Here is a 14,511-nt window from a genome sequence, read left to right as displayed (position 1 = left end):
GTACTGGGGCCATTTCTCTTTAATATCTTTATCAATGATCTGGACCAGGGGATCAAGTTCACCCTCAGTAAGTTCACAGACAACACCAAGTTGGGCAGAAGTGTTGATCTGCTTGAGGGTAGGAAGGGTCTGCAGAGGGGTCTGGACAGGCTGGATCGATGGGCTGAGGCCACTGTATGAGGTTCAACAAGGCCAAGTGTCGGGTCCTGCACTTGGGTCACAACAACCCCATGCAGCACTACAGGCTTGGGGAAGAGTGGCTGGAAAGTGCCTGGAGGAAAATGACTCTGGGTTAACGGTTGGACTTGATGATCTTAAAGTTCCTTTCCAACCAAAACAATTCTATTCTAAAACTTGTAAATCACCAGTAAACATACTGCGCAGGGTGGGAGGGGTGGATGGGGGAATGGATATCTCTCCATCTTCTGACTCCCATGAATTTCAGGCTTTGAAAATGGCCCATGCAGGGATATCACTGTCAGAGCAGGAGGCATCCGTGGCCTCGCCTTTCACCTCCCAAATCCCCAACATCCAGTGTGTGCCGGAGCTGATCAGGTGAGTCTGCTGGGTGCCATCCTGATGCATCTGCAGGGTGCTGCTGCCTGCTCTGAGCTCAGCGTGTGGAGTCACGAGTGGGAGCATGCTACTATCAAAGATGCTGATAAACCAAACTTAATTCCTCAGTAACTATATAAAATATAGAAAAGGGTTTTTTAATTGCTTTTGATCCTCAAATTCCAGTGCTGGGAGGTTTTTGTGTTTTTAGGAGAGTGTTGCCCATGGTGGCTGATATTTTTTTGAACAGGTGCAGAAGCAGAGTCACATGAAAGGGCAGGTATAACCATGACCACAGAATAGATTTTCTTGCCATTACTTGCAAAAATATATATCCATACACTGCACACTGTCATGGAGCAGCTGGTAATAATGCCATTTAACCAAATGTATGCAAAGACAATTACCTGTTTGTGTAGAAATGCGCTTGATTCCTAAAACTGTTGAGCAAATTAGTAATGAAAAAGCAACAGCAGCTTAATCCAGGTATTAAAATTGTAGCTGCAGAATAAAACCAAAGAAACAAAACACTGCAGAGAAAGGGTAGTTAAGTGGCTCTGCACTGTCTTAAGGCCAAAATATTTGTCTATGGAATTGGAACTGTTTTCTCTTCTTCCTGGAGATCCTAAGCACAGATCCTAAAAGCAGAAACCGTGTATAGCAGTAAAACCATGGTACTGTAGCTGTGAGTGGGTTTTTTAGCTTTGTTCTGTGTTATGAGCAGGGAAGGTCGAGCTGCTCTGGTCGCTTCCTTCGCTGTGGTTAAATACCTGACCCTTTATGGCCTGATTCAGTTTGTTGGGACCGCTCTGCTGTTTTGGGTAAGTGCTTCATGCCCATCTTTTATCAGTACGCTGTGCTCACCGCAGGTTTTTATCTTTAGTGGTATTACTCGGCAGGGAAGAAAAGGCATAGAGGGCTTCAAGGAGTAACAAAGATGTGAAAAGCTGGGTAATTACTGGCAGGGAGTAGATTGGTTGTAGGGACCCCCAGAACTGGGGAAAAAGCCCAGTGATAAAACTTCATCTCTTCCAAACAAAGAAAGAGAATTAGAAGGGGGGTGGGTGAGTCCTGTCTAGCTGGGTGGTGGAGGCCCAGGAGCAGGACTTGCTGTAAAACGGGGGGCTTTGGGAGAGCAGCTGCCTCTCTCGGCTTGGGAAAAAGCCTGAAAAAGGAGTGAGCGTCTCAGGGAGATGAAGGAGGGTAGTTAAGTAAGAATTACCATGGCATGTTTCCAGTGTCTGATGAATCCTCTAAAATTTTAATCCATGAGAAGTAAAACAGTGAAGGAAATTCATGTATGGATTCACTCTTGGCCACCTCTCCTGCCTCAGTTCATGCACATCATCTGCGCACAGTTCCGCAGAGGGTGCCGGGCAGCAAGCAAGGCGAGCTGCTGTGAATCTGCAAGGCATGGCCCAGCCTTGGCGGCAAATGGAGTGCTGGTGGGTCACCACATGGGGACAGCTTCCCCAGCCACGAGTTTGGGCGCACCAACTTTGTCCATGCCCCCACTACCCAAAGACATTTCAAACCTGGCACAGAGTGAAACTCTGTGGGCTGGGAGCACGTGACCTGATCTGAGTGGTCCAAGGGGCATTGGTATCTGCTGGAAGAAGGGTGGAAAAACATTCAAATGCCACATTAAAATGTTGGGTCACCCACAAGTGCTATGAATTAGCAAGGGGTTCACCGGGACCTGGCTGACAGCTGGCAAGCTGGGCTTGCTAGTCCTCACGGGATTGCATCAGGGCTGTGAGGCTGCTGTTGCTGGCATGACATTGCTCTGAAATAGCATCGGATGCTACAGTTTGTATCGTCAAAGTTGTCATGGGTTGTCAGGTGGTGCTGCTTTTGTTTGTGTTCCAGCAACTGCAAATCTTTGGGATTTACCAGTATTTGATACAAGATGTCATCATTACTCTTCTGGTTTGCCTAACAAGTAAGCTACTTGGGGAAGCCAGCTGTGTCTGTTTGAGAGCCTGAGTGTAAATAGTCAACTTCATTTCCCAATAAAAGTTAAAATGAGGAGCCAAGTTCTGCTGTCAGTAACATCATAACCATTGATGCTAGAGCAATTCCCAGGGCCCAGAGTGCAGGATTTGGCTCGTAGTCCTTTGTGAACACGGCTGCAGAACTCTGTACATAACCGATAGGATTTGGATGTGAGACTCGACTGGAAGAGGAGCAGTTGCTTTTCTGACTGTTAGTGGGGCTCAGACAGAGTAACTTCAGCTCCTGGTCTCCTGTGTGTTCCTGGCACGAGACCCAGTACAGCTCTTAGACTCCACTGGAGATCCCCGCCTGCAAGTGAGGATGATATTCCCTGTCTTCTCTGTGTGCTCTCCTGAGGGGGGGGATTCAGAGGAGGTTCAGATGGAAAATAGTGGAGATCAAAGCCATTTCTTGCCTGCTTATCAGGACCAGGCTTTGCAACTTTCACCTGTGATGAGTGGATGGGGGTTTGTGTGTGGCTCTGCTTGTCCAGCAAACGCAGAGGGATGCTGGCGGGGCTGGTCTGCAAATGCCTCCGGTTTCTCTCCAGTGAGCTTGACTGAAGCCTATCCAAAGCTAGCACCGTATCGCCCTCCCAGCCAGCTCATCTCTCCTCCGTTGCTGCTCTCCATCATCCTCAACGTGTGCTTTACCATAATCATGCAAACCTGTGGCTTCCTTCTGGTGAAGCAGCAGCCCTGGTATGTAGCGCTGGCCAGCCAGAGGTAAGTCCCTCTTTTTGTCTCTGATCCCCAGTTTGCAGATCATGTTGCTGGTGTGTGCGGGGGACACTCCAGCCTCGCCGTGGCCTGCAGCCCAGCACACTGCAGGACCTGAGCAGGACAATTCCCCCCACCCCAAGCTGTGTGCATACTCAGCAGAGTGTTGCCAAGACAAAATTAAGTGGCTGCATGTTACGTACTATATACGTACATTATATATATTGTAATATATGTTAATAACCAGCATATCATCACACTGAACTGAACTGGCAGGGTGGGAGGCCCAGTGAGGCGTTTCAATGGGGAGGCTCCTGGGTGCTAGGGCTCAGCCAGGGCCATTTCCCTGCCACTGCACGGATGCATCACAGGGTGAGCGTGCCGGAGTGGTGTGCAGGCAGCCGGGGCACGCATCCTCATAGCCGTATCTCTCACACACTGCTATTGTTGCTCACCTAAGAGCCAAGATTTTGGCATAGACCAGAAAATTAAGCTGATTTTTTTTTGTTTTGTTTGTTTGTTTCTTAATATATGGTTTTCACTCCTGAAGGTGATACCAGGTTATTATAGTAGGCTGTGTTGTAAAGGAGAGGGAACTGCTGTTTGCAGCTCACTGTTGCTGGAGAGAGCAGGAACAAAGTGCTGGGTCTTACCTTACAGACATTGCTCTCCAGGGAACCAGAGCGCATCCCCCAGCAGCCCAGCAGGAAATGGTACCAGCAGCAGTGCCCAGAGCACTGTCCTAAGTTATGAAGACACTACGCTGTGGCCACTGTCTTCTATCAACGACATCATTGTGGCATTCGTCTTTTCCAAGGGAAAGCCCTTCCGGAAGCCCATCTACACCAACTGTGAGTACAGCTGGAGTAACATGTACTCCACAGACTCCTGTTCCTGCCCCAAAATAACCGTGGCAGGAGAGGCTGCTAGGGAAGGGATGCTGTGGGTCCCCTTCTGTACCCACACCAGTTACTGGCATGTAAAATAATTGTTGGTGTATGTGAGCTCCTACTTCTGCATTTTGTTAGGTATTTTGTTAAAAGGCAGGTCCCAAACCCATTTCACAGAGCACTGATCACCTGCAGAAGACGGGTGAGACCAGAAAGAAACTGCCTTGCAATCAGCCAGGCTGAGGTGGGACAGAGGGCTTTGTCAGCTGAGAAATCTGCACATGCTTCTCTGTGTTTTATCCCTGTTTGGGGACAGTCCCTAGGAGGAAGCAAAGCGCACATCCTTTGTTTTTGCCACCCAGTCAGCCCCATCTCCCCTCCTCCCTGGCAGTGAGAAGGTTGCCAGGAGGTGGTTGGGAGCTGTTGACCCAACTTGCCAGCTGGATTTAAGATGCTCAGCTCTTGGTAACTGCCAGGAGTTTGGCACCTCTGGACGTCTGAGCCATTTGCCATCGCTCTGTGGCCTCCTGCTCCTTTGGAAGAGGACGTAAAGCCAGACAAACTCTTCCTGGTGAAGGCACAGGTATAGCCCACCTTTGCACCATCGGTTGCAGAAGGACCTGGCCGTCCCTGGGAGGGCAGCCCACAAGAACCAGCAGCCTCCTCTGCTGCCTGCAGTCCAGGTGAATGGCTAAGCACGTGTAGGAGTGAGCGCAGGGGAAGGGACACTGGCGTGGCTCACAGTAGTGCCCCTCCAAGGCAGTTTTCTGTGGTTGTGTAAGAATCAGAACATGCCAAATTACTTGTGCAAGAAAAAACAGCGTAGGTGGTGAGCTTTGCCAACGGGCTGCTGGGGAGTAGCTCCTCTAGTTTCAATTCCACAGCTCTTCTTTTAGGCGGGGGGGGAGAAAAGAAAGGCATTTTACATGATGGCAATTTTACAGCATTAGCATTTGGGGCTCCTGTCAGCATATTTGCAGAGTTTGGTCACCAACCCCCCTCCCTCCCAGGGCCACAAATGCTTTTCTTTCCCTAGATGTATTTTCAGTCCTCCTGGCCCTCCAGCTTGCAATCTGCCTCTTCCTCTTCTTCGCTGACATTGATGCTGTGTACAGTGGCATGCAGGTAAGTGCATTTCCTTTTCATGTCACATATTTTGCTGTCCCTTTACGTAAGTGTACAGAGCAGAAGCTACAGCTACAGTCATCTTGGAGATGAATTTGCTGATCTGATGCTGACTGGGCAACCCTTTCAAACTTCTCTAACATTCTTCTGAAAAGGGCTTGGTTAATCAGTAGTCCTCCTCTCTAAAAACTGGGCAGCAACAGGGAGAAGAAAAAGCACGTATAGCTTGCTGAGCTTTTCCTTCTAACAGAGAAGCACAATAGGGTGGATTGTGGTTTTGCATGTTGGAGGAGGTTTGTTGGCTGGAGAAGCGAGAGGGCAGGGATTGCTGCTGCCTTTCCTCGCCTCGTCCCTCCCGGGCGCTCAGCCAGGGCACAGCTGCCGCTGCCTCCAGCTGTGCTGGCCAACGTCAGGAATGGCCGAGCCCTGCGCCTCATCCCCAGTCATCCTGTACGGGATGGACTTGGGTGGAGGCCTGTCATTAGGGCGAGCATACACAGAGGGAGAGAGGCCTCATGTTGTGTTAGCTGCAGCTCCCCAGAAGTACTTGGGCACCAGATCCTGCCCCAGGCACCTGAACTGCAGGTTTCAGCAGTAGCTTAAGTAGCCAAGATAGGCAGCTCTGTGTTGTGGGGAATCTGGCACCAAACCTTTCAAGATCTCTGTGACAAGGAATTACCGTCACTTCCTACTGCCTCCTCCATGCTTGCCACTGGGAAAATGTTAGTCAGCCTCTTAAATCATTAGGAACAGATGCAAATCTTGGCAAGGCATTTAAACCTAATTGCTATTCATGTCTTTTCAAACAGTTTCTTTGCACTCCTGTGATCTGGAGAGTTTATGTCTTACTGATGCTCTTGGTCACGTTTTGCATATCTTTTTTTACAGAGGTAAGTGCATTTGTTTACCGCCTGTTCCCCAGGGTGAACAGGAGCAGCGTCTGGTCAGGTCTTTCTGCCCTCATTTGCAGCCATACTGCCCTCCTGCAGAAGCATAAACCCTCAGACCTTCCCCCCTGCCGCTTAAGACTCAATGTGTGTCAGTCAAATCCATTTTATGCAGCCCCAGAGATGATTTAGACCCCATCTCTCAGGCCTTCAGAGAGGGAGCGAGCTGAAGGGCAGCTGCCCGGGAGGAGCCCGCTGCGCTGGCTCGCAGGGGAGCAGACCGCAGCACGGGTCAGGCCCTTGGCCGCAATTTTATAACAACCGCTTCCCTCTTGCCCAACAATCACCAGGCCAGAGACTGCGCTGGCTTGTGCCGTTGGATATTGCAGTAATGGCTAAGCCCTAAAGCGTTTTGTGGGTCAAGGTTGGTGGTGTCCAGCACCAGGTATTGTCCCCTGCAAGGAGCAGCAGTGCCCAGCCATCCCACAGCCCCAGGAGGAAAAATATGCCCCTTGATTATCCCCTTCAGGTAAACAGACCAAGATCAGCGTTGTCCTGCTATAACTGAGCAGAGCCTTCCTGTGATGAAGGTGGCATCTGGCAGCCATGTTACCAAAGGGAAGCACACGCAGCCGCCCAGCGCTGTGGGGCTCAGGGGGTTGCACGTGTAGCGAGGGGTAGCTTCTGTCCCTGAGCGGTCCTCCCTTGCTGTGAAGGGCAGCAGCACTGACCCTGCGCCGTGTCACTCCGCAGGACGTTATCTTGCAGAACAAGCACCTCTGGCTGCTGCTTAAAGCCTGGTTTGGGTACCAGTCGAAGAGCCAGTACCGAAAGTGGCAGAGGATGCTGCAGAGGGATCCCAACTGGCCTCCCATAAACAGAAAAGACTTTGCAGCAAAAAACACGGATGAGGTTTACATTAACCCCTTGTACGAACGCAGCGAAGGGGACTAGGCAAGACCCTGCAGCTGGGAGCGGGGCTGCGCAGTGCTGGCAGCTTCCCCAGCTGGCACTGAACAGCCCAGGTTCTCATCCTTCCGTGCACACCAGGTTCAGATGTTTGAAATCCCTGCACAAACCCATCCTTTAAGGGGCAGGCTCGGCCCGTGCTGGCTGTGCCCCAGATCACAGGCAAAGATTATTCTCTCAGCTGCTGGTAAAATAACAGCTTTGACTCTACTCCATGGCAACAGCAAGTCTTGGGCCTTGACAACATCTCCCGTAAACGCTCAAAAATACTGAATACAGAGAAGTGATGGCTTCTGCTGCCCCATGTCATGCTTTCACTCCATGTTTCAGCCACTGCTCCACCAAATCCTGCCAACGCACCCACCGGGCTTAATGGAAAGGCCATACAAAATCAGTGACCTAATCTTGAACACACAGAGGAGCACATGTACAATTGCAAAATCCCAAGTTAAATGAAAAACGCTGCAGCTTCCAAGAACTACAAGAAAGTTCCCCAGATGAAGTAATCCCACTTTTCTTGCATCCCAGAGTGAATTACAAATGTGAGAGGGTGCACACGCTGCCCTCACTCAGCTCTCCCTCACCAGTTCTTGCAGACGTAATGCTGAGTGAAAGGTTAAAGCTCACAGATTGCCTTAAGACCAGGCTGGGAAGGCTGGTGAGGATGTGCCCCAGTTAAGCTTGCAAAGGCAGCACAGCTGCTGCACACACGCACACATGACCCCCACCCCCAGTTTGTGCTCTGCTGCTGCCAGGTCCTGGCCTAGGGTTGGAGTCACATGGCAGAAAGCAGAGCTAAGCCCTGGCTTCTTGCTTTAACTAGGTCATGCCAAGAAGCAGGGGTTTTAATGTGCTCTGGAGCATGGCTGCTGGACAGGGATAAGCTGAGCCCCTCTCTACTTGCTCTTTCATCTTCAAGTTGTTCAACCACCTAATTAGTTTAGCCATGAAAGAACTTTTGATTACATCTGCAAGAAGCAAAAAAAGGACTTTTAGGTTCAGTTTTATTAGATGCTTTCCCATATTAAAAAAGAACTTTATTTAAATGTAATAACAGAGGGCACTACAAAATACAACCAGAAGTCTTGGCTTTGTTATTTCAAACACTGAAACAAATGATGTTTAAAAAAAGCTTCTGATCCCGTTATATACATGTTAACAGCAGACAAAAATAGCAAGCTGCTTACAGACAGCTCTTTTGTTCTCATCTCTTCTTACAGTCCAGGCAGTTGCATGTGGTGAAAGCAATACAGGATTTAATTTCTTACATGCAGTCTGCAAATAACACTGTTCCAAACACACAAGCCAGATACTCCTGGTAAAGAGTAATAAATCACACTTTTCCAAAACAGTTTTCTTCTAAAACAAGCCACACATCGGCTTTGTGACAAGGAAATAGAGGGGTTCCGTAGATGGGATGCCCCCGTAGAGATGGGGCATAGGTGCTGCACAGCTCATTCTCCAGGTACGTTGCCCACAGCACTGCAGGGACTCTAGCTTTGCCTTCCTGCTTGCTGGAGAAAGATCTTACTTGTGCTGAGGCTACAAACTGCTTAAACTCAACTTCTGGTCACTGAGGAGCCAATGGCCCCAGCTCCAGTGGGCAAAAGCTTCTGGCTGCCCTTGCAATCCATGGTGGTCTTTCTTTAAACTTCAGTGCTTTGGCAGCCCAAGGAGTAGAATCTCAGAATGGTTTGTGTTGGAAAGGACCTTAAAGATCATCTGGTAAGCTTGGCCAGGTCCAATGCCAACAATTACTGCACTTACAGGGATGAAGAGGGAAATTTCAGTGGCACAGTGGTCCCTCCCAACCTGGAACAAACAGCTGCCAGAAAAAACCTAGCTGGGTTTTTTGTCAGACCCTCCCCCCCCAGACTGGGGGTCTGCTGCTCCCAAAGGGAGTCAGAGAAGCCAGAGAAAGAAGCCAGATGCTTGTCAGGCAGAGGAAAAACTGAGCAAAACACCTTTGTGCCAAAACCAAAGCACTCATTTAAAAAAGTGAGGGATACAGCCTGTAAGACCTGCCCTTCCTTCCTACTTCCCACCCTCGCAGGAGCAGCTCAGTTTGGACACCACAGGCACAGGCTCCGAGACCCAGTACATGCCTCGTCTGCCCTTTCGCAGGCCTGGGAACCTGGGGCTTTCCACCTGGACAGGCCCTCAGCTGCGAACACACAATAAAACCTCAGCAATACTTGTACATTACATTTGATTAAAAAGTAAAAATGTAAAGGTTAAAATAGGTTATTCACAGAAAGAGCCCACAGGATGTGTGTAGAAAGCCTGTGCCAGCCCTCAGCAGAGCACTGGGGGTGTGAGGATGGAGAATTTGCTTGCAAGCACTCCCAGACTACCACAAAAATCATCACAGGCAATGAAATAAAAGTAGATGTGGCAAACAGGCTAGTGCTGCTCTTAGCAAGGGCAACGCAGTTGTTAGTAAGGGACAGTGGCAGCTGTAGCCACAAACTGTCCTGGGTCCCTCCTGGCCAGGGGCTTCCTGCCCTGCCCTGAGCTCATCCTGGCAGCCCGTCAGTACTGTCTCTCTCTGGATCTGCTCCGGAGCAAGCCCAGCAAGGAGAAGGCACCAGCAGCAGCTGTTACCAACCCAATAGCACCAATTGCTCGCTTGGCCTGCAAAGGGGAAATAAAACACAGGCTGGAAACATGAGGTGTTTTTTTTTTTTTTTAGCCCCAGGCATGCTAATGAAGAGCAGGCAGAGATAATCAAGGCAATTAAATGAATGAGAGACACCTGCCCCATAAGCAGAAGGGGTAACACCCAGGCTTTTAGCCTTGGGCTGTGGCATTCAGTAAAAGGGCACTATCAGGGTACAGACAGACCACAGTGAGCCTCCTGCTCCAAGGTCTCCGTTGAGGCCAGAGACCATGGACCTATGTCTGGGGCTTTGCTGTCCCAATGCAGTTTGCAGGCTGTGTCCCAGTACAGGGGCTCCTGCAGAGCACCAAGGAGGTGCACTGTGAGCCATGCAGGGGCTTACCCCATCTTACTTACCTGGTCGGAGACTGCCTCCCCGTAGCGGAGCAGCGTGACGAAGTGCTCACAGTTATTGCCAAGCAGGTCGTAGGACACCTCCTGGTCGATGAGGTACTCAGCACGCCGGATGATCTCCTCCACCGGGAGGGGAGCGTAGGTGCCGTCATACTTGTTGTTGATGTGGTAAGTGTCATTTCCCACCACATCCTTCAGGAGCTGCATCCTCACTCGGGCCTTTCTGCTGAACACTGACTTGGCACTCGCGAGCGTGGCTGGGGGCCCTTCATCTGGGGAAGGCAGGGATGGGATGAGCCAGGCAGGCTCTCTCTGGCCCCCTCAAACCTCAGAGGGGTTTCTGGCTGGCTCCTGGAAAGGCCATCTATGCACACAGGGTCCACCACCAGCCCATGGAGGGAGACAGGGCTCCCAGGTCACCCCAAAGACCTGCCGGACTGCACCCTGCCGGACTTACCTACGGGTGTCACGTTGATGACGTACCCGTCCCCCAGGTAGAGGGCCCAGTGCTGGTAAGCTGGCCGGAAGATCTCGATCAGGTCCCCGGGCTCGGGGTCACCGAGGCGGGCGGCGCTGAAGCTCTCGACAGCTGCCATCTCAGGAGCGTGAGGTCAGGACATGCCCCTCGTGCTGGGCAGGCTCGGTGCGAGGTACAGTGCAGAGGGGAGGTCTGGGCTGTGCGCAGGGCATCAGCTGGGGGAGCGCAGACGGGGAGACCATTAGGGCCCGGCCCTGGCTCGCTCACCCCGCGGCGCAGCATCCCCAGGCAGCACCTGCCTCCGCGGCGGCGGTCCTCCCTCCGCAGGCCCTGGCTGGGGCGGCCGGTCCCGCCTGCGACCGACGCGCTGGCGCAGGGTAAGAAACGGCATGGCCATCCCTCCTGCCAAGCGCTGCAGGCCAAGGGTGAAGCCATTACGGGATGGCAGCCCGCCCGCAGCCCCCGCCTCCGCCTCGCCCCGCCGCACGGCCCCTCCCGGGCCAGCGGGCTGAGCTGCCCCCACCGCTCCCCGCACCGCCGGTGCCCGCCCGGCCCTGCTCCTTTCGGGGCTCTGCTTGTGCCGGTACCGGCCCAGCTCCGCTGGAGGGTCGCAGCTACCCGGGGGGGCACCCAGGGTGCTGAGCCCGTCCCCACGCTCCGGGGCACCCCCGGGAGCTCGGCAGACCCGCGCCCACCGCCGGCACCCCGCAGCACGGCACCGGCACCCCTGCAGGGCCGCATCCTGCTGGCAGGCGCCTGCTGCCACCCCCAGAGCACACCCTCCCCCCGCAATAGCACCCCGCTCACCCCCAGCGCCCGTCCCGCTGCTGCCGAGGCCGGGCTGCTGCCCCGGGGGTGGGGGAGCAGCGGCGGAAGCGGGGCCGGGTCCTGGCTCCTCCCGGCCGCTATAAATGGCGAGGAGCCGGGCGGGTTCCGGGCAGGCGGCGCTTGCACGGTCCCGGGGGAGCTGCCTGCCAGCCGGCCCAGCCGAATAGCGGCAGCACCTCTGCTCCGCTCCGGAGGGTGTTGCCAAAACTGCCCGTGGGGTGGAAAAGCTCGTCCCGCCTCCGGGGAAGTTGGGCCGGAGCCTCTCCGGGGGCCTCCGCCACGGCTCCCGGGGCCCCGCCAGCCGCGGGCGTGGGCTTCGGTGCGCGGAGCCGGGACAGCTGTCCTGCGGGGCCGGGAGTAGGTGAGCGTCCCTCACCGGGAAGCCTCTGGGGAGGGAAAGGGGATGCTGCCGTTGCACTTCTTTGCCGGTGAAGGGAAGCAAAGGAGGTGGAGCTCAGAGTAAATCTCAATGGCCATTTGAGGGCAGAGAGGTTTCTAGGATGGCTTTTCATGCTGTGGCCCAGGAGCTTCCTTCAGGAGATCAGAGGAGTCTCATGGTTGTGCCCAGCAAGAGTCCTCTGAGCTGGGGGTGAGCACAGCTGAGCAGGTACGGCTGTCTCCTTGGCCGTTGCCTGCACAGTGTGCTAAAAAGGAGGGTTCACTAATGACAACACTGTCCTCTGGGTGAGTTGAACTAAGCAGTGTATTTAAAGCCCAGCGTTTCAAAAGTCGGGTGAGCAAGCCGATTGATTTAAAAGATCAGAGCAGCGGAAGATTTGTCATGTTTTTGGCTTCTATTGATATGAAATAGTTAATTCAGTGGAGCACTGAATTGCAGTTCTGCTTTCTGTATCACCCACTGTTTCAAGTCTGAAATATTTGCAAAGCTTTGCAGTGGAAAGCCAAGGCAATTCTTGTGGTATTGGAAAAAAAAGTGTATCTATGGGAACCCAGAAATCTGCTTTACCTGGGCACAGCTGGGCCCTGTTCCTTGGGAGAGCCCTGTCTGGGATCCTGCGGGGTAGGGACTGGCCTGTGCTCGCACCGCCTGCACGGGGAGGTGAGCGTGGTCAGCACCGCTCAGCATTCACAGAACCGCACTGTTAGCAAGCGTGAGAGCGCAATAGGAAGCTGCCGCTGAACAGTCAGGAAAGATGCTTTTATAATCGTGGTGAAATTCCAGCATAAGGCTGACAGTTCATTTGTGCACGAATAGGTCTCTCGCGGATTCATTTTCATTATGTCACAAGGCTGAAAGCCCCGTTCCATTGACATCCTCTCCAAAAGAGCTGTGCTGTGCCTGTATGGACAGCTGGCATGTTCTTGAATGGACAAGAATAAAATGCCTTTTATCTACCAAACGGTTCATGGAGGTACAAATACTTTTCTGGCTAACAGCACACGTGAGTTTATGGATACAAGGGAGAGGAGAAAGGTTAAGGAAATAATAACCAGCATTATGGCAGAAACAATGGGAAGCCCACATTGTTCCTCACTGTAATCAGAAGTGAACCTGCAAAGAACTGGAAGAGCATCAGAGAAACCTTAATGGTACATTTCTTAGGTCTCAAAGCTTCTCTTATGGCACCTGAAATTCGTTCAGGGCTTGTACAAGGCTGAGGCAGTGCTTCAGTCCCCTGAGCCTTGCAAGTGGTCTGTCACGGGGTGGGTGTCTCTCCTTGCCACAAACACCTTTGGTCTTCTGCTGTAGGGGGGTCCTTAGCATGGTCTGGGACTGAGTTGATGCTGATCTCTGCCCACATTCATCACTGTGGCAGCTGCAGAGTTTGCAAAGACCCCAAGGAGAGTTTATGACAGGACGTCACTCCTCAGAAAGTTTTTGTTAAATTATGCTCTTGCTTAGCCCCCACAGGCAGGGGGCTGACGGCAACCCTGCTTCTTGTCCACTCCACCCTGACAGCAAGGAGGCAGCTCTCGTTCAAACAGTCACTTCATTCAATCCAGCACTCCCAAGGGGGACAATGGGGACCATCTTTTTTACTACACCTATCACCAGATGAGCTTAGTGTCTTCTTATCTATTTCTCTCCCCAGTTGGACATGCCTTGCCAGAAGAGGAGTAAGAACTGTGTCCAGCTCAGTCAGCTAATCCCCTGCCCCTGGACGGATTTGGGTAAGATGATCTCATGAAGACCTGCCTGGGATGCTATAATTAATTTTGACTGCATCAGTGTACGGTTTGTACATCTATCAGAGGTGTGTAGGTGATGGTGTGCAGCACACTTGTGATGGCAAATTCTGTGTGGACTTTGTGTTTTTCAAACAGCCTCTGAAGAGAACAGTCTTTTATGTGAGTTAGGACATATTTCAGTTTGGGTGTAGACCTGAGATCTGAGAGATATTTTAGATTAATAATTTCAAAGGTTTTCAGCAAATGCAATGATTTATTTATTATTATTTCTTCTCAAAGTATTAGAATACTATTAAAATACAAGAGCAGAAAGTAATACAAATGAATTGGAAAAATATTGCTAACTATAGATATGTGTTTTGGGATTCGTTTTGATCAAATGCGGTGTTCACAATGCAGCCATAATCTTGCTCATGTACTCTGTCATCCAATACATTCCTTGACTGTTGCAAAGAAGAATCCCGTGTTATCGCAGCTGTATCCATTTTGCTCTTCCTCCTGTACAACGGAGGAAAAAAAATCAACCATTTTTAATTTATATTCTTGGCTGTAGTGAGAGGTCAAATAATGGTGTGAGCATGAATGAAGTCAGATTTTGGAGAAGCCCAGGTTTTGTGATAGTGATGCATATGCCCTGTGTAAAGGAAATGGCGTATGTTCACTTCTGTAGAAAAAGCCAAGTTTTCCCTCACATTCCTCAAATGAGAACCTGAATGCTGTGGTTCCTTTCTGGTCCTGCAGGTATGTGACTAATGGGAGTTTTGAGGTGTACAGGTGCTAAAAGGGTTGTATGTGTCTTGACTCCGCTGAACATAGCAAAGCTGGGAAAAGCCTTACCTGTACAGGTACACTGTAGAGGAGATGAGAATGACCATAACAACTACGCCTGCCACAACTCCAA

At 51.6% G+C, this 14,511-nt stretch overlaps 2 protein-coding genes across 3 annotated transcripts in view; one reads left to right on the top strand and one right to left on the bottom strand.

Annotated features, from left to right (window-relative positions):
- Positions 1–7,125, top strand: part of ATP13A5 (ATPase 13A5) — a 33,874-nt gene extending 26,749 nt beyond the window's left edge. Inside the window, exons 23-30 of the mRNA XM_068406554.1 lie at positions 446–555; positions 1,280–1,376; positions 2,425–2,497; positions 3,101–3,275; positions 3,930–4,120; positions 5,196–5,284; positions 6,094–6,174; positions 6,925–7,125. Coding sequence (XP_068262655.1) covers positions 446–555; positions 1,280–1,376; positions 2,425–2,497; positions 3,101–3,275; positions 3,930–4,120; positions 5,196–5,284; positions 6,094–6,174; positions 6,925–7,125 — 1,017 coding nt within the window. The remainder of the gene's footprint in view (positions 1–445; positions 556–1,279; positions 1,377–2,424; positions 2,498–3,100; positions 3,276–3,929; positions 4,121–5,195; positions 5,285–6,093; positions 6,175–6,924) is intronic.
- Positions 7,126–8,142: 1,017 nt separating this feature from the next.
- PLAAT1 (phospholipase A and acyltransferase 1) lies at positions 8,143–11,509 on the bottom strand. 2 transcript variants are annotated; one of them, XM_068406600.1, is made up of 4 exons: positions 11,439–11,509; positions 10,611–10,846; positions 10,157–10,425; positions 8,143–9,774 (listed from the first exon to the last, which is right to left on the bottom strand). In XM_068406600.1, exons 2-4 carry the CDS (start codon positions 10,747–10,749, stop codon positions 9,673–9,675), a joined length of 510 nt encoding a protein of 169 aa, XP_068262701.1. In that variant the 5' UTR covers positions 10,750–10,846; positions 11,439–11,509; the 3' UTR covers positions 8,143–9,672. The 2 variants fall into 2 exon arrangements, with proteins under 2 accessions (XP_068262701.1, XP_068262702.1); XM_068406601.1 differs by lacking the exon at positions 11,439–11,509 and adding an exon at positions 10,927–11,014.
- Positions 11,510–14,511: the final 3,002 nt, after the last annotated feature.

The sequence above is a fragment of the Nyctibius grandis genome, chromosome 8 (genome assembly GCF_013368605.1).
Source record: "Nyctibius grandis isolate bNycGra1 chromosome 8, bNycGra1.pri, whole genome shotgun sequence".
Classification (NCBI taxonomy): domain Eukaryota; kingdom Metazoa; phylum Chordata; class Aves; order Nyctibiiformes; family Nyctibiidae; genus Nyctibius; species Nyctibius grandis.
The sequence above is the reverse complement of the archived record's forward strand: the minus strand, read 5'-3'. Positions and strand labels throughout refer to the sequence as shown.

Coding starts and splice junctions, on each gene's coding strand:
- PLAAT1 (XM_068406600.1), bottom strand. CDS start 10,749: ATGGCAGCTGTCGAGAGCTTCAGCGCCGCCCGCCTCGGTGACCCCGAG. Junction 10,426..10,610: donor CATCAACGTGACACCCGTAG/GTAAGTCCGGCA, acceptor TGCCTTCCCCAG/ATGAAGGGCCCCCAGCCACG. Junction 9,775..10,156: donor GGGAGGCAGTCTCCGACCAG/GTAAGTAAGATG, acceptor TCCCCTTTGCAG/GCCAAGCGAGCAATTGGTGC.